This window comes from Mandrillus leucophaeus, unplaced genomic scaffold (genome assembly GCF_000951045.1).
Source record: "Mandrillus leucophaeus isolate KB7577 unplaced genomic scaffold, Mleu.le_1.0 Scaffold148, whole genome shotgun sequence".
Lineage (NCBI taxonomy): Eukaryota > Metazoa > Chordata > Mammalia > Primates > Cercopithecidae > Mandrillus > Mandrillus leucophaeus.
Genome location: NW_012101454.1, coordinates 2,132,361 through 2,156,760, shown reverse-complemented (window position 1 = coordinate 2,156,760; position 24,400 = coordinate 2,132,361). Strand labels below are relative to the sequence as shown.

At 38.0% G+C, this 24,400-nt stretch overlaps 1 protein-coding gene across 5 annotated transcripts in view; it reads right to left on the bottom strand.

Moving 5' to 3' along the window:
• DYNC1I1 (dynein, cytoplasmic 1, intermediate chain 1) overlaps window positions 1–24,400 on the bottom strand; it is a 340,924-nt gene that overhangs the window by 291,734 nt on the left and 24,790 nt on the right. For 2 of the 5 annotated variants that reach the window (XM_011974691.1, XM_011974695.1), the window contains exons 2-4: window positions 16,190–16,306; window positions 10,525–10,639; window positions 7,707–7,848 (exon numbers count right to left, since the gene is read on the bottom strand). In XM_011974691.1, coding sequence (XP_011830081.1) covers window positions 7,707–7,848; window positions 10,525–10,639; window positions 16,190–16,297 — 365 coding nt within the window. In that variant the 5' untranslated portion in view covers window positions 16,298–16,306. Of the gene's footprint in view, window positions 1–7,706; window positions 7,849–10,524; window positions 10,640–16,189; window positions 16,307–16,654; window positions 16,742–24,400 lie in introns of those variants that run through there. The other 3 variants (XM_011974694.1, XM_011974696.1, XM_011974693.1) reach the window with 2 other exon arrangements.

The following is a 24,400-nucleotide window of genomic DNA, read 5'->3' as shown; positions in this document are numbered from 1 at the left end:
ATAGAACAAGAGCATGTTTTCCCAAAATCTTACACAGAAGTCCTGCTGTCAAGCAAGCAGTTTCTCTAGAAGAAAGCTCAGCTACCCCTTCCTAAAATAGATGCTTACTGTGTTACTATAACCATATGGGTACATACAGTACACTTTGCCTGAAGATAATGACATCAAAAAATTTGAACTTATTGTGCTGCATAAAGGAAAACCCTATAGTGTAAATCTTATTTTAATTTACAAAGAGACTGACTTTTAACCAACCTTGAATTAGCGACTTCAGTCTCCCCAAAGTCCAATTAGCTGGTAGTATCCTGTCAATCTCTCTTTATACAGTGATACTTTAAAATTTTTTTGTATAAGCAAAATTTTAATAGTCTTATTAAATTTTCCCCATAGTCTTGTATTATTTATTATGTTTTTCACCTTTACTAATACTTCCTTTATGCCTTCCCTTTAGCCTTTGATTTATCAGAGCATCTTGGAAGATGATGCTGGTTTTACCCAAATGGGTCAAGAGAGGCTTATGTAGTTCCAAAGAATTCTGCAGAACCCAACTGTGGATAAAGGTGAAGGTCCTAAGGATTTCCTTTGAGTACTATGCCCACGTGGCCCCAGAACACATTTTTCTTTCCTGAAGTCACTAAAAAAAAAAAAAAAAAAAAGGGTACCTACATGCAGACAGGACAAGTTGCCCACAACAAATTATTGTAGCCCAAAAACAAGTATCTAAATTTTACCAAAGCTTTCTGTCAATAAGAAACTGAATAGTAATTATATGGAGGTCCAGTATTCAAGCTGAAGAGAGAACACTGAAGAAATCTGTCCCTTTGTCCCTTCTAATCTGAAATACACATGCAGCTGAAAGCCTAAGTGACTTTTAATCCATTCCCTTTGTACCATCATTCTCATGTGGCGTGCTTTAGAAGACATTTCTCCTTCTGACGCATTTGTGGTACCCTTGGCAGGGGCCTCACCTCCCTAGAGAAAAATCTACGAATATTAGGGTTTTGGGTTAAGAAATGCTGCTAATTGTGAGCACAGGCATCAATTTTAAATACTTCGGGATTTTATTGGGGTCAATTGGGGAAATGTGAAGATAGTGTAGATACTAGATAAGGTAAAAATACATTGAAATATAAAAATACAGATACTTGATTGGAAAAGCAGGTTCAACAGTTTTCACAGTAAGATGTCACTTATCATTATACATGATAACATACATATTATATAAAAGAATAAGCACTAAGGTGCTAAGAGTGCTGATCTCTGGTGGTGGAAACATGATGTTTTGATTTTGTTATTTTTGCTCATTTATATTTTCTAGTTGTACAAAATGCACAGGTGTTGTTTCCATAATAGTAAGAGATTTTTAGGTTGGGCAGAATGGGTCCTGCCTGTAATCTCAGCACTTTGGGAGGGAGAGGCAGGATGATCCCACCACTTTAGGATGGAGACGGAAGAGAATCACTTGAGGCCAGAAGTTCAAGACCAGCCTGGGAAATATAGCAAGACCTTGTTTCTACAAAAAAAAAAATTAAAAAAAAAATTAAATTAGCTGGGTGTGGTGGTATGCACCTGTTCTCCTAGTTATGCAGGAAGCTATAGGAGGAGAATAGCTTGATCCCAGGAATTCGAGGCTTCAGTGAGCTAAGATTGTGCCACCACTCATGGCTGGGCGACAGACTTTGTCTTTAAAAAAAAAAAAAAAAAAGATTTAAAAAATAAAATGTTGGAGGAAGGCTTGAATGTCTTGATTGATTGAAAAGTAGAACTTGCTGGGCGCAGTGGCTCAAGCCTGTAATCCCAGCACTTTGGGAGGCCGAGATGGGCGGATCACAAGGTCAGGAGATCGAGACCATCCTGGCTAACACGGTGACCCCATCTCTACTAAAAATACAAAAACAGCCGGACGAGGTGGCAGGCGCCTGTAGTCCCAGCTACTCAGGAGGCTGAGGCAGGAGAATGGCGTGAACCCGGGAGGCGGAGCTTGCAGTGAGCTGAGATCCGGCCACTGCACTCTAGCCTGGGTGACAGAGCGAGACTCAGTCTCAAAAAAAAAAAAAAGAAAAAATTAAAGTAGAACTTAATGATGGTGTTAAGACCAAAGATGGTAAAAAAAAAAAAAAAAAGACAAAAATTAATTATTTTACTACCCTCCATGGCACTTCTCATCAAAGACAAACATCAGAAACCTCCCCTTCAGACTATTTTATTAAGGATATTATGCAATGGGTGTTATTATTGTGACAGGAGATTGCACAGTATGTTATCATGGTGCGAGATTTTTTTTTTTTTTTTTTGAGACGGAGTCTCGCTGTGTCTCCCAGGCTGGAGTGCAGTGGCACGATCTCGGCTCACTGCAAGCTCCACTTCCCAGGTTCACCCCATTCTCCTGCCTCAGCCTCCTGAGTAGCTGGGACTACAGGTGCCTGCCACTACGCCCAGCTAATTTTTTGTATTTTTAGTAGAGACAGGGTTTCACTGTGTTAGCCAGGATGGTCTCGATCTCCTGACCTCAAGATCCACCTGCCTCAGCCTCCCAAAGTGCTGGGATTACAGGTGTGAGCCACCACGCCTGGCCGAGAGATGTTTTAACTTTGAAAACATTTTCAAAGTTTCCTTCCATTTGGGACAGGTTTTAGCCTATACCGTGGTGTCCAGCTGAACTTTATGAGGTCAGTATACTTTCCTAGATTTGCAGGCCAGTACACCTTCTAGTTCAGCTCTGTCATTGAGAACCCTAAGGAATTACAACTAAACATGAGAAAATTCCTAGTGCAAAGTCCCCTGTGAGCCATCCATGTGAATGAGAAGAATAAATGTTGGCGGAATGATTTTCACTTAGATCAATTCACTCTGGTTGTTATCTGAAGGTTAGTGAGTAAGGAGTGGGCAACCCAGAATGTGGTCTATAGGGACAAAAATTGCAATCTGTCCTTTGCCTTGTCATGTTTAATAATTTTATATAATTACTTCGGATAAAGATACAGGCAATGCTTACTAAAATTGAAAATGACACCAACATGTTCTACGAGAGGATCTAAAAAGATTTTTCCCCATTGGAAAAATGGCTAAATTAAAATGTGAAAAAATTATAATAATTGGTAAAACTCACATATAGTTAGTATACACCAGCCTCCTTTCTGAGTACTTTATAGAGTATTACTTTGTATAATCCTCACAATAACCTTATGGAGTAGGTTGTGTATCACTCATATCAACTACTGTTAGAGATTATGTAGCATAGTATACATTGCGGAAACTTGAATCAACCTGCCTAGGTAAAAACCTAGCACTGTAGCAAACCAACACTCTGTATGAACTTGAGAAAATTACTTATTCTCTCTGCGCATCTCAGTGTCCTCATCAGTAACAAGTAGAAATTTTTTTTTTTTTTTTTTTGAGACAGAGTGTTGCTCTGCTGCTGAGGCTGGAGTGCAGTGGCGCGATCTCGGCTCACTGCAAGCTCCACTTCCCGGGTTCATGCCATTCTCCTGCCTCAGCCTCCCAAGTAGCTGGGACTACAGGCACCCACCACCATGCCTGGCTAATTTTTTGTATTTTTAGTAGAGATGGGGTTTCACCATGTTAGCCAGGATGGTCTCGATCTCCTGACTTCATGATCCGCTTGCCTCGGCCTCCTAAAGTGCTGGGATTTTAGGCGTGAATCACCACGCCTGGCTGCCAAACTTTTTTTTCTTTTTTTTTTAAATCTTGGATGCTATGTTGCCCAGGCTTTTCTTGGACTCCCAGCCTCAAGCAATCCTCCTGCCTCAGACTCCCAAGTTGCTGGTTCTGAGCTACCACACCTCACTCAACAAACATTTATCAAATACCTACTACAGGGGTATCACTTAGTCCCTTCTTTCAAGGAATTCACCACTTTCTGAGGATGAGCGACATGTTCAACTAAACAAAAGCCGTTCTTCAGGGCTATAAAGTGCTAATGCTTCACTCTTATGTATAAAAAGTGGAAGCTGTTTCAGATAAATATTCTTTACCATATTGAGAAAATATTTTGTATTACTAGTTTACTGCATTTTAGAATACAGGAATAAGTGTTTAAATGTCTTAAGTATAATTTAAGTACATAATACAATGATTATTTTTCCTTCTTTGACCTTTTTGTATGCTAAATTATATAGTAAGACATTTTACTATACTAAAATAACCTTGCATTTTTGAAACAATACTAATTAACCATAGCATAGTATCCTCTTAATATGTTGGATTCCAGTTGCTTACAGTATATCAAAGATTTTTTTCATTTATGTTTATAAGTAAAACTAACCCTTCAAACTAACCTTTTCTACAAGCTTTTAAAATCCAAGAGCTTGTTGCTTGCCAATATAATTAACTAGCAATGATTAATTGATTCTACCAAAACTGATTAGGAGATAGAAGATAAAACCACAAATATGTTGTAAATGAGAAATGGGATATAACGATGGAAGCATAAATTGCAAAACAAATTGTGACACTTTAAGTGAAATTTTAAAATTAAATCATTAGCATAACTGAAAACTTATATATTTCTACTCTCTACCCATTTTTTAAAATTTTCTCAACTGCTCTTAAAAATCAGTAAGAGGTGGCTGAGTGCAGTGGCTCTCACCTATAATCCCAGCACTCTGAGAGGCCAAAGCAAAAGGATTGCTTAAGGCCAGGAATTCCAGACCAGCCTGGGCAACATAGCAAGACTCCATCTCTACAAAAAGTAAAAATAAAAATTAGCTGTGCATGGCGGTGCACGGCTGGAGTCCCAGCTACTCAGGAGGCTGAGGCAGGAGGATTGCTTGAGCCCAGGAGTTTGAGGTTACAGTGAGCTATAATTGCACCACTGTACTCCAACCTGGGCAATGGAGCAAGACGGTCTCTTTAAAATTAAAAAAAAAAAAATCAGTAAGAGGGATTTTTGTTATACTTTTTTAAAAGCACTATTTTAACTTCTTCTCTATAATAAAGTACATTGAGTATGCCAATTTGCAGATTAACTAGTTACAAGGATTATAAGAAATGTTTGCTAATTTTGGCTTTCTAAAGAAAATTTTAGCTTTGGTTTGAAATTTTGGCAAATGAATGAGAGAATTTATATGTGCCTTTAGCTATGGCCAGATGTGTTAATTTAATTCTTGTTATCTTCTGAAAGATTTTCCATTTTTTGAAGAGTTCAAATTCCACACAAATAGGCAAATTTATGAGCATAGAGTTATATTCTTAAGAATTACAGAACTATTTTCCCAGTCTCCTGTTTTATGAAGTGTTAAAGTTAATATAAATTGATTTCAAAGATGTGTCTTCTACATAAAAAGACATTCAAAGTGGAATTTTAAAAAACTGAAATATAACATTCTCCTGCAATTTAACCTCATATTTATTTTCTTAAAGAAAAAACATAAATTTGTGTGGAATTTTCCTAAGTTCAAAACAAGGGCAGAATTTACTAAGCCATTCGTAATGTGTTCTCCTAAAGCAAACTTTGTGCTTAGTTTTTCTGACAGCTATCATGTTTCAATGCAAATTTTCTTGCATTTCTATGAAACCTGCACTTTGCAAGAGATTTATTTATTGACTTCTAGTTACTCAATCTTGCAAGAACTTTCCTATAAAAAATTGAAGGTACTGTTGTGTTGGGTAGGAGTAGGCTGCACCTCTTCCAAAGTGATTCACAAAGTTAAAAAAAAAAATCACTTAAGATGGAGAAAGAAATAAAGAATGAATTTCTCTGAGAAGAAATAATTGCTGTTGTCCCCAGAGTACTAACAGCATAGGTCAGCTTTCTTCAGAAAGTTTTCAAAAGGGCTCCTCAAATGTGAAGTCAGTAATAGAATTGAATGCTGCCAACTGCACCCTTGAAGCTAAGCAGTAATGACACGCACCATCATGATACAGAAATGGTCAAATACATTAACTTAATGATGGGCCAATGGACGCCCCCTCCCCCAAGAAATGTGATTATATTGTGCCAGCTCTTGAATAAATGTTAGATCTTACACAACTGTGTTGCTCTTACTTTGCTCCCCCTCAAAGTCTTACACAACTGTGTTGCTCTTACTTTGTTCCCCCTCAAAGACCTTTTGAAGTGTTCAAAGCAAAAGATGAGAGAAGACGTGTGCTGCCCCAAATCACAAAAGCGATTTGCTAAAATAAACCAGCTTTGTGCCCTCAAAAACCTCTCCTTTTTTTTTTTTTAATTGAAAGCAGTATCCACTGGTCTCCAAAGGGCCTATGAAAACAAAATATTCAAGTCTGAAGGACACCAACAGGCAGAAATAGGCAAGGTAATTCCAGTCTCACATATTGGTTTCAAAAGCAAAGAACCCTGCAGCTCAGGTCAATGCTAGATTATGTTCATGTCTAGATTTTCAGCTACCAAATTAACTATGCCTGTATAGAAATAGTGCACTTTCAGAAGAAAATGCTTATGCTAATGCCTTAGGTGGAAAGAGAAAAATGCAAAATTTTATATCTTTGCCCCAATAATACATATGGAGGCAAGAAATGCACACAGACAAGGACTGGAAAGGTACATAGACAAGTCAAAAGGACGACTTCTTAGAACAGCAGTGCTGTGGATGATTGTTTCTTCTTTTCTTTAAAAACTTGATTAAAGTATTTTATGATTTTTTTTAATTAAGAGTCAAAGCTAGAGTTCATAAATTGCCAGGCCACAGGCCAAATCTGGCCCATAACTACTTGGAACAAAAGTCATTAACATTTAACATTTAGGAGATTATCACCTGAATATCTGAATCTGTAGCTTCTCAGGAAAAATTGGAAAATGCAGAAAAATTGGGTCCATCGTACCATGTGAGCTCAACCAGCTTGATCTATGAGGGGGACATCTGGCCTTTAAGAATTGGGTGCGCTGCCGTACTCACATAAATTCCTGCCTGTGGACCCCGGCATGTGTGAACACTGGCGAAGACAGCTGGATTTGGAGAGCTACCGTGACTCCATCTACATTTATGAAACTTCTCCTTTCTTCTTTTTACATCTTTACCTTTTGGATGCCTCTTCAGTGATTAAATTACAGAATGTCTATATCCACTTTCAGAAGTTACATAATCTGTGAATCTACCGAGTATGATACAAACTTGGCAATGAACTCACTAAACAGAAGCAGCCAATCCTGATACTACTACTACCAATAATAATACAATAAAAATACTTAGGTGACTGAGTTTTCAAATTAGTCAACTTTTACTAAGCAAATAATACACTTAAAAAATTAAATTTAGAATTAGAACATCTCAGTATTCTATTCACAAAGACTTTCATGGAAATCAAAACCAAAGTAGGATAAAAAGAAGCTGGATATATATTCAATTTATCTTTGCTCTCCCTGCCTTTTTAAAAAAATTATAATTATACTTTATGTTCTAGGGTACATGTGCACAATGTGCAGGTTTGTTACATATGTATACATGCCTTTTTTAAGCCTAAGCTAATGGATATGTTTGTGTTTGTTAAGCAAGACACATGGTACTAAATGAGCCCACTGAAAGAAGCATGATATATGTTGATCATTTCTAGTGTTCAAGATCATTGCTATGCCACTAAAAATAGCAAGCCACCATAAATTTAAATATAAAATGTCCAAGTACACATACAGATACATGCACATTTCACAGTATTCTAACAGTGTTGTTGTTGCTGTTTTTTTTTTTTAATTGGCACCCATCATGGCCTTTTAAAGGGACAATTCTTACCTTGTTAATGGCCCCAGATCGCCTGAGTCTTGGCTTCCAGCTTCACTGGGAGTGCTCACTGATTTCGAGGAGGGAGACATAGGGGTTGGGACTAAATAATGAAAATAACAGGTATCCCATGTTAAAAAATGCAGTGGCTGCACTGGTGAAGAGCAGTGTCAGACAAATCAAAACAAATGGGCCCAAATTAAAGTGGTTGTATGGCCAGGAGACATTGAGATGGGATTAAAAAAAAAAAAAAAGGAAAGAAAAGGAAAAAAGTCCAGTGAATTTTTTGTATTTTGGAAATTAAAACTTGAAATGATTTAGACAGAATTAACATAGGGATTCTGAGGCCATGTCCACCCTAACAAAGTAAAATGGAGAATCAAAACAGCTATCCAGATAATTCAAGTCAAATATCTCTCTAGCATGAACCATCCAGATAATTTTGATTCTTCATATTATTTTGTTAGTATAGATGTGACCTATTAAAAATAAAACAGGGTGTCTATAAAACCTTAAAAGATTATTAAATAAGTGATTCTGAATAATTTTAAATGGTCAAGGACAGTCAGAAAAATCTGTTGTATGTCTGCATTTCGAGGGAAATGTGCTCTGTGGAATAAAAGCTGCATTTGCCACGAGAGCCTAAGTGACAGATAGAGAAAGGGTAAATGTTGAACCTGGTAATTAAAAAGTCTCTTTCAAAACAAAGAAAAATGCCAGGCTGCTTTATTTTTACATTTAATTAATAGTTGCATTCCATTGTACTGTTTACTGTCTTTGGGACTCGTCTTGCCTTGCCTCCAGCAGCTCTAGAAGACACTGCCATGTGCACAGAAGTAAGCTGCCACTCTGAAGACAGGAGACAAGTTCAAAGATCAAGGTCGGCACAAGCTGAAAATCCGACAGCAAGCATAACAAAAGAAAAAAGCTAAAGCCAATGCAATTTTTCCCCCTTCCTTCAGATACAAGCCCAAGGTCCTTCAGAAAGAAGCTGCACCAAATAGCCAAGATGGCTGCAGGCCAGGCAATTCAGTGGGTTCTCAATATCACATATGCCAAAGAAGCCATATGGATAGAAAGAAATGTCAGTACATAAGTGTAGATTCCCATTTGGTTTCAATCATGTGCAATTTCCTTTTATTTATTTAATAGGGTAAAGGGCTTAACTATTTTGCCCAAATCCTATAACACAATGGCAGATCTGTCAAGGAGCTAGGAATTTTCATGTGGTCCCACAATTAATTCACTGATTACCCTCTGAGTAAGTTCAGAGGGTAAGTCGGAGAGGTGACTGAAAAATGAAAATGGGGCCCTTGCCAGGGTCCCTTGGCAGTAATGCAGGGATACTTCAAAAGTTGGTCATGGTTTAGAGATGTTAATCTGTTTTGTTCTTAAAGTTTAATTACTGACTTTACATAGGGTAGGGGAGACTAGGACATACTATTATTGTGTTTAACCAGTGTTCACAATGCAACAGAATTTCAAAGGCTATTTTGAGGCACAAATATAATCGATTGCAAGGTGTCTAACTCATATCCGATGTCAACTAAGTAGAAAAAAAAGTGTCTCAGCTCCTAAGTAGAAAAGAAGGGCCATCAGTCAAATATAATATCCCCTAGGTTACGTCTTCCACAACATAAAGAAATTAAACAAAAGAATCTCATCTTATTGGGGCTTATTATAGCATTGTTGAACATACTATTTTACCTATTACAAATTGAGATTGAGTATAAAATGCTTATTAATAGTGTTTTAGTTTTGTATGTATTAAATTACATCCAGCAATACTTAATAATTTGTAAGCTTATTATATATTGTTATTTTCATTATTCACATTGATATAAACATTTGCCATTTTGTTGTACATGGAATACTTTTTATTCTTAGTTTAATTACGGAAATAAATGATAATTTATTTTAATATAAAAGTCAATTATGGAATTAACTTCAGAAGAAAGTATTCTAAACAAAAGACCTGAATATTATATTTATTTTTATGTATTCTTTTAAAAGGGTTTTTAACTATACTGGATATAATGCAGTTTTATAGACACCCTAGGATTAATCTTAAATGTATGGAAAACAAAAGGATAAAAGAAAAATAAAACTATTACCTGAGAGATATATAGGTAAGTGACAGAATAAACAAAATATGCACAAGTAATCTTCAACACAAAGAAAACAAGCAATTCAATATCCAAGCTTTAGTGATAAAATGAGGTCACAATCAACTAGGAATGAATGAATTAGAGGAGGAGCATTGCAGTGAAAATGCCAATTAGTAATCAAATCAAAATACAATAAAGTCAAATTAATTCAAACTTGGTAATCGGCTGCTAATCCACCACCATTTTGTTTTCCTTCAAATTTCCCACTGTGCCTTCTATTTTCATCATGGACTAACTCTATGCCTGTGGTAGTTATGAAATTCATAACCAGATCCGTAGTATTTAGATTGGCAAAGAGGCGCTGGAATTCAGCAATGAAAACAAAGAACGATTTAATAAGAAATTCCAAGATTTCTTATATTTACCAAGTGGCAACTCATTTAACAAGTATAAAATAATCTACTAGCAACACGGTGGAGAAGGTTGACCATCTAATCAGTCAATAAGCAGCAAACTACTGACAATTCTACAACCTTTCCTCCCACCTCCTTCCCGCCCCCTCAATTCCAAAAATACATGCAACCTGAACCATAAGCCACAGAATGTCTTTAAAAATAAAAATTAAAAAAAGTTAAAGACTTAAAAGAATAGTAAACACTGGACATGGTATATCCCACACAAGTTGATTCTGAGGAATAGTAACAGGAAGCACTTTTAAGTACCTAGAGGCGGCTCCGGTGAGATACCAATGCTTTGCAGCAAAGCCTCTGTCTCTCGTCGTTTGCGATCCAGATCAGAGTCATCCTGAACAGGTTCTTTCTTCTGCTGCATATCAGCCTAGAAGTAGACGTCAGTAAGAAAAGTTAATAACGTAACTAAATGCTTTTCCTGGCCGAAACTGAAAATGATAAATGCATGGCAGTGAAGACAAGGCGAAAGCCCTAAATAGATATAATCATATGTATAAAGGATGAATAAACACCATAATTGCTCCATTTAATAATTACTGGCCCACTACTTTCTCTTTTGGTTGAAGGCTTTTTCCTGCTTCTATCACATGAGATGAAAGTTTCTCTCACAGGTTTTGGAAGAGAAAATATCAAGGCAAAGTATTTCTGGCTGGGGATATAATATTAAAAAAAAAATTCTGACTGTTTTTTTAGACCTCCTTGTCCCTTCTGGGATATCAGTTATTGATGACTGTGTTTGTAATATTCAGGTCCCAGGTTTGGGATTGTGCAAACCAGGAATTGTTGGGATCTTGCAGAAAAGTAAAACTATTTATGAACATGTTTAAGTGTAAAACACACTATTTGTATTGCTAAGACAAGTTTGCCGTGGTTTAAAATAAACTGGGCTAAAATCTGTATTAAGGCATGTGATCAATATTGATATGTCTTGGTACTTGATTCTAATTCTCACAGGATTCCATTATATATACTAACTGGAAGAAGAAAATTATCATGTAGAAAATATAGTACAGCAAATCATTTACAAGAAATTCCTTTCATAAATTCTGTCTAAAGACACATTATGTTTTTCATACCGCCCTCTTAATGTCAGATCCTATGCCAGTTGGTGTTTTTACAGATTAGTGACAAATTAAAAGGCAGGTAAACAAGATATGTGGTGGGATTCTAGGGGAAATTTAAACATTCCAAGTCTCTTCTCTCTTTCATAATACAGTTATTACTTAAGATAAATTATTTGCTCCACATCTGAAACATGATAACATCATGTTGATGTGTAACTACCTCACAACAAAGCTTTGTGAGCTTACAGAAGTGAGGTTGTCTTAAAGCCTGTCAAAAAACATTTCGTTATGAGACATACCTTCTTCCCCAGGGGAAGTTGGGTAAGCTAACAAGTACATTACTTTCTTTGGGCATGTAGAATACATTTTGAAGCAGTGAAGCATTAGTTACACTGTAGTATCTATAAGCAGAAAGAGTTTATGCAACTTTTGACTTACTCCCAGAGGGTAACCTACACACTGATTATAAACTAACTGTTACTTTGCACATGTCTCTGCACTCAACAATTCTGTTATTATTAACTTTGGGCTAAAGCACTCATATTTTTGAAGCCTATCTGTCATTAGAGGGAAGACTACCATTTGAAGGCCAGTAAGGGCTTATAAGAGTCCTAGAGTATTTCAGACATTCTGCGTAACCCAAGATTATGAAATGGCAGTTTAATCTCTTATCATTGAAGATATCAAAGTTCATGTTCTTTTGCAATTTTAACATTTAAACTACCGAAGCAAGTCCCAAAGTTTATGTGTACAACAGAGGCAAACATAGAACTCAGATGAGAAAAAAGATGTTACAGAGTGAGGATCTGTATCTACTACAGAATCCTACTATGTTTTAATCATTCAACAAGCAGTGATTTTGTAGCATTAGTAATTAAAAATCTTCAAGGTGCCTTTCTCAGCAAGTGATATTTCTGTTTGTGTAGAGTAATCACAGCTGAGACCCAGAGAAGATAATCAAAGAAAGAAAAATTTGTCAACTGAGAATTGTCGATCACTTTTCCACACACATTTCCACATTTATTAGAGAAACAAGTGAGGACGGGCCAGGAAACCCCTGGCCATTCTACCTCGCAGCAATTCGGCAAAAGGCCAAGGACAGAATGAAACTTCAGGGTGGCTCCCACTGAGCTCACCTCATTGCATTAAAGCCAATTTTTCATGAAATTGGGCCAGTGTCTTAAATGGTGGCCACGATATTTATTTTAAAATCAGATTTCATCCATAATATCACAGCCAAGAAAGCAGTTGACATCCAAAAGAGCAGAGGGTGGCCATTTTACACAACATGGACACAGTTTTCTGAATTCTGTGGAGATAATCAACTTGGGTGGTCCTAATTCACACTAGTTTTTATATTCATGGCAAAAAAAGGGCACTCAGTTTAGTATTAAAGAGCATTTATTTTCTTTTTAATGTTAAATTTATTTGTTTTATTCAAAATATAAGCCTAAAGAAAGTTTATAAAAATCAAGGCTATTTAAATCTATTTCTAATTCTCTATAAACAACACAAAACTAGAAAATCTTAAACTCGGGAGTCAGTGACAGTGGCCAGTCGATATTCCATGGATTCAGGATCAGAAGTTTCCAAACAAATTTGCAGATGCTTGGAAAGGATGTCTGGGACGTGCCTCACAAACCTGCCCTGACTAGTTCATATGTACATTTATTCACTCATTCATTCATTCTATAACTCCTTTTTGAATGTCTACCATATGGTAAAACCTATATTAGACATTGACTTAATGATTAAAAAACAAACAACAACAACAACAAAAGCATATAGCCCTGACCTTGAAGGCTTGCAATCTATTAGGAGAAAAAGACAAGTGAAGGGGAAAATATAACACCTTGTCCTAAATGGTTGGATAATGTCAATGATAGGATGCAGAACTAACCTAGTCATGAGGAAAGAAAGGTTTCAGAGGCAGCTTTCTGAAGAAAGTGACATAGGAGATGAGAACGGAACGACATGCAGTTAACAGCCAGGTGAAGGACAGCCAGGTAAACTTAACAGCCAGGCAAAGGATGATAGGAAGAAGTAGATCAGTGAAAGCAGAGGAAAGAGAACATCCTAAGCTCTCTGTCAAGAAAGAATGTAGTCCATCAGGGCACATGTAAGCAGCTGCATCTGACTGGAATGTGGATTTTAGGGAGAAAAAAAATGGGGGCGAAAAGAGAATCTTGTTATGCCTGTGCAGACCTGATGATCACTGCAAATTGGGGTAGGGGGTGGTGAAAGGACTACTTCAGGTTTCTGATCTGGAAAATTGGCTTGATGAGCCTTAGAGGTAGCTCCCTTTTATCTCCAGACTCCTTCATGTGATTGGAGATAAAGGGGGACTGCCTCTAAGGCTTAGATCTCTGCAGCCCAGCTTCCCTATGTGAGAAAGGATCAGAATAGATTACTTCCAGATTCCTTTCAGCAACGAAATGCTCCAATCCCATGAAACTGGGGGCCTTGAATTTTAAGATCCTTCCAAAAACGGGGCATTTTTATAAAATGGGCTCACCAGCAGAGATCCTAAAAATGTATGCGACCATTCTGTGAAGCCCCATTCATCTACTCTGATAGCTCATCTCAGAAGCAGAATGACAGCTGTCTCTTACTGCTCTGGCATCTTCTCGAATCCTCTTGAATCTGTGAGGAAGACATCATTCCTTTTTCCATTTTACAGAAGAGGAAACAGGTTCAGAGAGGACCGATACCCATTCAGGGCCAGTCTGTGAAGGGCAGATCCAGGCTTCCCAGCCATGTTCAACTCAAAAGCCCCTGTGGATAATCACTGTGTTAACTGTCTTCAGTCTTACAGCCCCAGCTGCTCAGAACCAACCAAGTCAGCACAGTTGCAGAGAGTGCATGGAAAGAACCAAGGAAAGATCTCTTTGAGGGGAGATGGATGGGAAGGGAGAAGATTTCAAGCCAGGAGAGATGTTAAAGACGATGTGGTCCAATGGATCCTAAAATCTAGCCCTGCTTCAGATCACTCAAATCAGAAACTTTGAGGATGGAAGACTGGGACTCTGTATTGCCATCTGACTCTGTGGAGCACAGTTCAGTTATCACAAGCTTCAATCACCATGTCACTTTAGACATGAGAAAATTAGGACTTCATATGATGTCAATCCAGAATGAGGCAGCAGCCAGGAATGTCTAGAGTCCAGGTGTTCCATACCCTCCACTACCTGCAGCCTCCAACCTTCCAGGGCTCTTCTAGCTGTGAAACCAGCTAAATCCTCACCAGGCAAAAGTGCTTGGTTGTAGAATCAAAAGGGGAGCCTGCTTCCATCAGTCCAGTGTGCCTGTAATTTCCCCAAAATGTGTAAAATGAAAAAGATGAAGCAGACAGCATAATTTGGAACGAAATTTCCCATATCACATCGCATTTTGTGGTAATTCTATGAAATTCAAGTCGGATATTAGAATGTCAGTTTAAAAGGAAACTGGTTATTAGTAAAGGATAACAGGTACTTTAAAACTACAGTAAGTGTTGACATTTGAGGGAAAGGAAATATAATAACTTAATGCTTTTTTTGGCTTTGCATGGAAATGAATAGCCATTCCTTGTCAATTCTCACCTCTACTTCACTCAAAGACTGCATACGTAACAGCAAAGATCTCAAAGGGAAAAAACATTAGGTGTGATGTCAAGGACAAACAAATGATCACATCAATCAATGCGTAATGGTATGGAGAGATGAGAGATGCCAGAAGGCTAAAATGCAACTGCAATTATCTTTTACTTTGTTGGAAAAAAATAATTGTTGTAAATCTATTACCTTGGTCTCTCAGCCTTGTAGTATGAAACAACACTTATTTAGATTGTAAGGCATCAAAATAAGTTTTCTTTTTCCTTACAGAAGAACTGCATAGGGAAGCAGCTTTGGTTTCTATACACAAAAGCATATCATACCACACGAAGTTTTTTCTTAGAAAACTATTCAAAAATATCTTTGGTATCTGGTTTTTGTATAAGATGTGGGCTATTCCTACACTGCCACAACAAATTAGGGAACTAAAAATAAATTATTTGTTTGATTCACATAGTGGAAGAAAACGTGACATGACAACAAGGCATTGGATTGGGATTACAGAGTCCTAGCTTCTAAGTCTAGAAAGCAGAAAAGCTACATTTCACCTCTGGGTCTCTGCTGCTTTGTTGGCACAAAGAGGGGCCTGAATGGAAAGTCTCTGAAATTTCAGCCAGATCTAACATGTAATAATTCTTTGTACTGTATGTACTATCCTATCTACCTTCTCACTAAGAGAAGGACAGCCTTCCCCTTACCAAACCTAAGATGCTTATTTACCATTAAAAAATGTACACCACTTTGGAAACAATGGAAATCTACTGGCATAGTTTTCTAATTTTCTGCTAAAATGTTCCTGCTGGTAGATTTTTCAGAAAAAAAAGAAAAACCTTTTCTTAAAACTAACATTTATTAAGTACTAACTATATTCTAGGTACTGCTAAGTACAGCCCCACAAAATAAATGTATTATTGTTCTCATATTAAAAATAGGAAACTGAGGCACAGAAAGGTTAAGAAGTTTCTAACAATAACAAGATCACAGACCACCCTTAGAATTCTGTTCGAGTCTGTGATGAACCTGGAGTTTGGAGGCCTCTGGAGCCTCTGGATCAAATGTTATCCCCCATTTAGGTGATGGCTGACCAGTACATAGCAGAAGGTAACAACTTTATCATGTGGAATAGGGACATAGTCAATCATTTTATTCCAATATCATAAAAGGATTCTTTTAGGGGGTCCTATTTATCCATTTGACCAGCCCCTCAGAATCAAGTGATCTTTCTTTTTCCCCCACAACACCCCAACACCCAGGATTTACCTCTTTCTTTTTCCTCTCCTCTTCCTTCCGTTTCTTCTCTTCTCTTATCTGTGCTAAGCGCTGTTTTTTGCGCTCTAGCTCAGCTTTTAAGTCACTTTTGTCAGACATGTTGGTTTCCTTGGAGAAAGAGAAAAAAAAAAAGTGAACATATATAAAAATAACTTTTCTGTATATCATTGCAAAAATCATTTGAAAGAAAATGCAATTTGAAAATGTGACTTTTGGGTGATCAACAAGAGGTTGTATTATTTAGCCTATGTGAAAGAATCAAAGAAACAAATTAAGTTAGATCTGGTCCAAGGATATAAAATATTTCCCTTTTAGGTATATATACATAAATATCTAAAGAAATACAAGGTTATTATCTGGCCTAAGCAAGGATAGCAACTTCCAGATAATCAACACATTTTCTGTACAAGTTTCTTAACAAATAAACAAAAATAAATAAGAGAATCAAAAAAGAACCATCATCATGACTTCCAATTTAGATGATAATGGAGCAATTCATTCCCACACTGAGAAAAGAAAATAGGCTGTCATAAACCCTTAGAGACGTGCCCTGCTCAAATTTCTATGGACTCAATAAACATTCCTCCACTGAGCTAGGACGCATGGAGATTTCATTTTGCCTAACGTTATTTGCATCAGGGAAGACAGCTGCTGAAGACCTAACATGTTAATCTTCTTTCTCTGTAAAACTCCTGAAGTGTCACAGTTAATTTCATCTCCAACACAACCCTATTTCTATAAAACTTTCATTTGCATTCTGAATGTAATATTGCTTATTCTGGCACTTTCCCTTTCCAAAGCAAAGGGTGTTTGTGAGCACATGAAATGGGAGATAACACCATGGCAAGTTCTTAGGAAATTTTATCCAAACAAGATTTAATTTTAATGTTAATCATGGTGACGGTGCTGGTAGTGATGGTGCCAGTAACATTTTTAAATGAAATCAGTTCGAAGAAGACTCTTACTAATTACCGATGATTATATATTTGAGCCTTTTGTGCTCCCAACTGAAAACTAACAAAATGGAAACCTTGAGAAATGAAGGGCCGCCCTCGCCCAATTTTCTAAAATAATGGGGAAAAATTGACTAACCATAAATATCATGAGTATTCATTCGCATACTATTTGCATGCAACTAGGATAAATATATAATGTATCTTGAAGTAGATTACAGAGCAATGGAAGGCAAACAAACAAACAAACAAACAAACAAAAAAAACAAAAACACACACACACAAAACCCAAAGAATACAGAACAATGAAAAATTCTCAACTTTTTTGTCATTGTCCCCAGAAGGTAATCATGAATCTGCAGTCACTCTAGGACACACTTTCAGACAAATAAACAAGTTGGGAAATACACTGTGTTTCTACTATACACATTTCTGATCACAGCGTGACAGCAGAGATTTGTGAAATAATCAGAATTATTGCAATAATCAATCTCTGCCATTCATGATCATACTCTTTCTTCATTTTTCAACAAATATTTGTTGTATTTAATCGGTGCTAGGCACTTTATAATGAATAGGGATCCAAAGATAAGCAAAACCAGATTCTCTCCTTCAAAGAGTATATAGCTCAAATTTATGGACATGCAGTGTGGATAGAGATGTTCTCTGAGATATTGGCTTATTGATTACTCAGTGCCAGGCCCTTGACATCATTATCACATGTAATCATATCAATCCAAGTACACCAGTATTATTATTAATTCCTTTTCATAATTAAGACAAAGGAGGTTCAGTAAGTACTGAGACTGCCTAGCCAATAGATGGCAGAATCTAAATTCAAGCTGCCTAGCCAATAGATGGCAGAATCTAAATTCAAGCTGACCTACTACATATTTGTGATCCCCAGTGTACAAGTTCAGAGGAATGCAGAGCAAAATGATAATCAAGGTCTGGTGGAGTATGCCAGGGGAAGCATTGAGGAGTAGGTAGAATTGGGACTGGGTATTGAATGAGGTCAGAACTAGCAAAGGAAGGGCATATTTGGATGTGTGAAGACCTGTCAAAGAGGGAACTCACAGATTGAGTGCAAGAGATGTGGGTAAATTCAAGTCAAGAAACAGAAAGTTGAGGCCAGGTGTGCTGGTTCATACCTGTAACCCCAGTGCTTTGGGAGGCTGAGGCAGGAGGATAGCTTGAGGCCGAGAGTTCACGGTTACCGTGAGTTATAATCATGCACTGCACTCTAGCCTGGGTGGCAGAGTGAGACTCTGTTTTAAAAAAGAAAAAAAAGTTTAATTGGTAAGAATGGATATGTTGAGGCAACCTGGAAAGCCTGGACAAAACAGAAAATTGAGTTATATTTGGTGTAATGGGTGATGGGCAAACATAGCAGATTTTTGAAAAGAAAAGTGACAAAATAAAAATGGAATTTGCTTAAGCCTATTCTTGTCCCTGCCTGTATAACAGACTGGAGCAAAAACTAGAAATAAGGCAAGCTGCTGGGAAACTAATGCCAGCTTCTCTCTGATTCAACTGTACCTGTACAGGGATGGTAGGCAAATGTGGAGACAGAAGTAGAGAATGTGCACTAGGGAGAGCACAGCCAAGAGGGACCAAGGAACTCTTAGTAGCCTTTAAATATGGAAGCAAAAATGGAAGGTCCAGTAACAATTCGACTTTGAGAAGGCAAAGAGGATGGCAGTGAAATTAGAAGAGAAGACAAAGAGGAAAATGGTGAAAAAACCTTGCAACATGTATGTCATAATTTGGGTATCAGTGGAACTTCTGGGCAGAATGCACAAATACAACACTACAGATTGGGGGAGAAGTGGGATGGGGGACTGAAGTTAAGGAATAGAGTTTGGAGTCATCCCCCTACAAAGGACTGTTTAAACAGAAGATGCAATTCAAAGTCTTAACAGAGCCAAGGGAGTAATTGAGCAAGCAGAGCCGTGACTGAGGGCCAGCCAGAGAGGAAATGCCCGGTCCACAGGAGGTAGCTCCACCAGGTCCGACTGAGGGTCCACATGGAGGGACACAGGCCCACGAAGTTAGATCTTCTGATATTTTTCTTTCCAAGAGAAGTTGCAGAACTTCACAAAAGTGAAGTTTATCACTAAAATACAGGTTGCCAATAATTTTCACCACCAATAGGTAAAATTCCTGGCAGGAATTCCAGAAGTCATCTGAGAAGTTATAAACACCATTGACCAATGAGGGTCCATCTAACTAGTGTGCTGGAAATCTTTTGGTAGTCAGAAATGAAATGTATGATCAGAAAAATCACTGTTAAAGCAATAGCTGTTTCATTCTAAGCTGAAAGCAGCCAGGAGAATCTTCTTAGAAAATGTGAGTTTTCCCCTCCTCCACATTTCCCCAACTTTTACTTGACCTTTCCCCAACATTTTTTTACCTTTCTCCAATTCATCAAAACTGTCTGGTACAACTTCAGCAATATTTACTGTCTTTTTTTTTTTTTTTTTTTTTTTTTTTTTTGAGACGGAGTCTCGCTCTGCCGCCCAGGCTGGAGTGCAGTGGCTGGATCTCAGCTCACTGCAAGCTCCGCCTCCCGGGTTCACGCCATTCTCCTGCCTCAGCCTCCGAGTAGCTGGGACTACAGGCGCCCGCCACCGCGCCCGGCTAGTTTTTTGTATTTTTTAGTAGATACGGGGTTTCACCGTGTTAGCCCGGATGGTCTCGATCTCCTGACCTCGTGATCCACCCGTCTCGGCCTCCCAAAGTGCTGGGATTACAGGCTTGAGCCACCGCGCCCGGTCATTAAGGAGCAAATCATAAGAAAGTCTTGTATTTGTTATGATTTTCTTGCAAAGAATTTCAATCACAAAAGGGAAGTAAAATGTATTCTCAGAAAATTTCTGCAAAGTGCAAAGGCTTTCTTGCAAATAATAAACATGTCTTACAATGTTGATCATTTAAGTTTGGTAGTCAGAAATGGCTCTCCCAGCCAGAGAGTCAATATTTTAAAAATAACAACAAAAACATTGAGGCAATTTTTTAAAAAAGATTATATTAGGTAGTGATGATCCAAATAATTTAAGTCTTTAAATGCAGCAGGTTACAATGCTAGAAGACACAACTGTAAATGGCCTTCCATTTATTGATTTTTTGATCCATTCCAAAATAGATGCTTAGTATCAACCCCTAGGAGAATAAGCAATCTCAAGAGAATGCCTCATAAAGGGTTTGGAAAGTACACATTATAGTGAATGAATAGTAAAATGGCTTAAATAGTAGCATTAAATGCAGTGTCAGCACTGAACTCCATTGGATTTCCTGGGGGGCTTGCTCCTCTGACCCACTAAATCTCCCTGCACATCAAATAAAGCAAATCGAGGAGCAAAGCATGAGGGACATGAGTTATAGAGATTCCTGTGGCTAATGAGGTTATTGCCAAGGCAATTCTGATGCACTCAGTCTAAGAAAATAAGAGTCAAAGCTACCTGCTGCTAATTATTGCTCATTTACTTCATACACATAAAAAGCTGGTCTCTCATTTACAAATGGCAAGGGATCAAGTGGGTAAATCAAACCCACCTCTGGGTATAGGGCTCCTCCTTGTCTGATCATCTGCATGTTCTAACACACACCAGCCAACTCTGGGCTTGACTCCACCTAGACTTAGGAGGAATCACGGCTCAGTCTCTCCCCAGCCCCATCCACTGTGATCAGTTGCACTTTTGTACCTCCTGCTGAGCATCCTCGGAGCAGAGTCCCATATTCAGAACTCTTTTTCCATCGGTGGCATCTCCTCTTCCTCACTCACTTTCACCCACCTTCATTGCCAAATTCACACTTCTTACCTCCCTCCACCCCCGCATCACAGCCCCTGTTCTCCTGCAAACCCTCCAGCTTTACTATCACTGAACACAATCCCCATTTCACCCCTCGTCTTTCTTTGTCAAGCCAAGTTATACTCACCCCAAAACAGATGTCTCAAAGTTCAAATCAGTTACTACATTTACCCTAGACTCCATACACCAATCCCTAGAGCCTGCTAGCTTTTTTTCAAATTTCAGCTCTCTACTACTGATTTCCCTTTTGTTCCTTGATTCACCCTTCATCCTTTGCTTAGTGTTGTCACTACAGCTCATCTCCACTCATCCTCCCAAATGTCTCAGTTCTGATCACTTTGGCTTCAGCGCATCTCTGATCTAGTAAGCTGTCATTCTTTTGATCCAAATACATGAGTCAATAAAAGAGCTAAAAATTATGCCTGGCAAATACTAAACACCCAAGAAAAGTTGTTTCTCCTTCTCCTCCTTCTCCCCTTCCTTTTCTATTATTATTACCATTAGTTTACCCTGCCCAGTCTTGCCCACATCACCAATTGCACCCTAATTCAATAACCAAGTCATCACTCCAAGTTCACTGCAATCATTTAAAAAGTGTTACTGTGAGAATTACATGAAAGACATGGGACATTACTGATTTAATAACAATACATTTAAAGTAAGGAAATCCAGTCTGTGTTCCTAGCCATTCTAAAACACTTCAGAGCAAGTAGAAGGAGCGTCTCTATCTAAATGAGTTATAAAATGGAAGGCATGTGGGAAAAGGGATGTGACCAAAAAAAAAAAAAAACCAAAAACCAAAAAACACCTTTTAAAAAAATTAAGTGTAGTCATTTAGCTTAACAGTAAAAAAAACTTCTCAGTTTTTTCTTTTGAACATAAGAATTACATATCAAGCTGTCCCCAGCAGACATCCCCTGCACCTTACCCACTTCCCCCGGAGGATGGGTTGGTATATGAAGACATGGTTTCTTCTCTAGTTAGGAAGTTAGTTATAGCGAAGGTCTCTCCTGCTGTTCCATTATACAAATGGCTCATGGTCCTAAGTTTCTTTTCTTTTTTTTTTTTTTTTCTGGGACAGAGTCTTGCTCTTTCACCCAGGCTGCAGTGCAGTGGCACGATCTCAGCTCACTGCAACCTCCACCTACCAGGTTCAAGCAATTCTCCTGCCTCAGCCTCCCAAGTAGCTGGGACTACAGGTGCATGCTACTGGGCCCAGCTAATTTTTGTATTTTTTTATAGAGACGGGGTTTCGCCATGTTGGCCAGGCTGGTCTTGAACTGCCGACCTCAGATGATCCTCCTGCCTGGGTCTTCGCTGGGATTACAAGCGTGAGCCACCACACGCGGCCCCTCAGTTTCAACAGAGGAAAAAATGGGGAGAGGAGGGAGGGAGGCAAACATGAGAGAGAGAAATGTGGATACTGAGGAGGGAGGAAATAAAACTAAAATCAGTTTCACCTCTTCCCTTGCCTTGCCAGGTTCCCCTACATCTCCTTTACATTTCTTATGTCTGCACATATCCATAGAGAAAGGAAAATGTCCAGCTTTTCTCGAACCCAACAATGATATCTATTGCCTTCATTTTTATTTCTGCACATATCATCATGGCACAGTTTGGTCCTATTTAGAACCAAGTGTCTAGCAGAGGAGATGCAAAGGGTTTAGTTCTGTTTACACAGCTGCTGAGTAACAGCACCTCTGAAGGCTTAGCTTTTGAACAATATAGATCTCTATTTCCTTTCGGTTGTCTAAGTTGGCAGCCGTTTGGGATTCCATTCCTAATGCTGGCATATGTAAATGTATTTTTAAGCTTAAAGTTGGAACCCTAGGAGGTTTAAATCATTGCCCAGCTGTTGCCAGACTTATTGAGAAAATACCCAGAAATAAGTTCTCTTTTCCTGTCTGAAAACAATTGCTCTTGTCAGCTCTTCACTATCATGTATTGAACTTTTCATCTGCCACTGAATACGTGTAAGAAATTTGATCTTTCACAGCCCCATTTCACCTGCTTAGTGTCTCATAAAATGCAGCTGCCTCCTTCCACTTGAATGGGAGGCCAAGGGATGATACAGACGACAACCATGAGCCCATTTTTACAGCTATAGCTCAGTCAAAAAAAAGAGTGATAGACATCTCAGGAGGGAGTTGGCTGGTGAAAGGAGGGTTATTTCCTACATTTTTACAGCCATCAGTACACTATGAAAACAAAATTTTAAATAAAATCCATCTTATAGTAGGATGATGCTCAGGACTGTTCTACTAACACCACAGAAGAGCAGTTCTCAAACATTTTTATTTCAGTACCCTGTTATACTCTTAAAATTCATCAAGAACTTCAAAGAGCTTTGGTTTATGTTTTTATGTAGGTTATCTATCAACATTAATCATGTTAAAAATTAAAACTGATAAAACTTTAAGTATTTATTTAATAATTTATTTTAAAGTAACAACATACATGTTATTAACATTTTGTGAAAAAAACTACAATTTCCAAGACAAAAGAAAAAAAAGTAAGATGAGTGTAATGCTTTTACATTTTCACATATCTTTTTAACATCTGGTTTAATAGAAGTCAAATGCTGTCTTATAGCTACTTCTGCATTCAATCTGTTGTGATATGTTATTTTAGTTGAAGTATATGAAGAAAATCTGGCCTCAAACAGATATGTAATCTGAAAAAGGAGGAATATTTTAACAGCCTCTTCAGGTAATTGTGGATATTCTTCACTATTACACCAAAAGTCAACAAATAGCAGTTTCTTAAAGGTCAGTGGCAATGTGAATATGAAACCATATCAATCAATGAACTTTTTGTACTCTGTTACATTAAAATCCATTGGTCTATCCTAAACATTGAATCGATCTTTTACTCATGTATGATTTTATAATGTCATGAATAGGTTACTTGGAAAATATAAGTAACTGGAAAATAATAAATCAGGCAGACCTTCTAAATGTTGACACATTATATCTGAAAATCAAATTTAGTAACTTCATCACCAAGCTCTTTAGAAGTCTTTAGGTGGGCCGGGCGCGGTGGCTCAAGCCTGTAATCCCAGCACTTTGGGAGGCCGAGACGGGTGGATCACGAGGTCAGGAGATCGAGACCATCCTGGCTAATACGGTGAAACCCCGTCTCTACTAAAAATACAAAAAAACTAGCTGGGCGAGGTGGCGGGCACCTGTAGTCCCAGCTACTCGGGAGGCTGAGGCAGGAGAATGGCGTAAACCCGGGAGGCGGAGCTTGCAGTGAGCTGAGATCCGGCCACTGCACTCCAGCCTGGGCGACAGAGCGAGACTCCGTCTCAAAAAAAAAAAAAAAAAAAAAAGAAAGAAGTCTTTAGGTGACATAAAACTGTCAAGCTCAGGGTGGCCCAAAATTCTACTTTTTGTTTGAAAGCTCAAATTTTATCATTACCAATAAATATTGTCAGT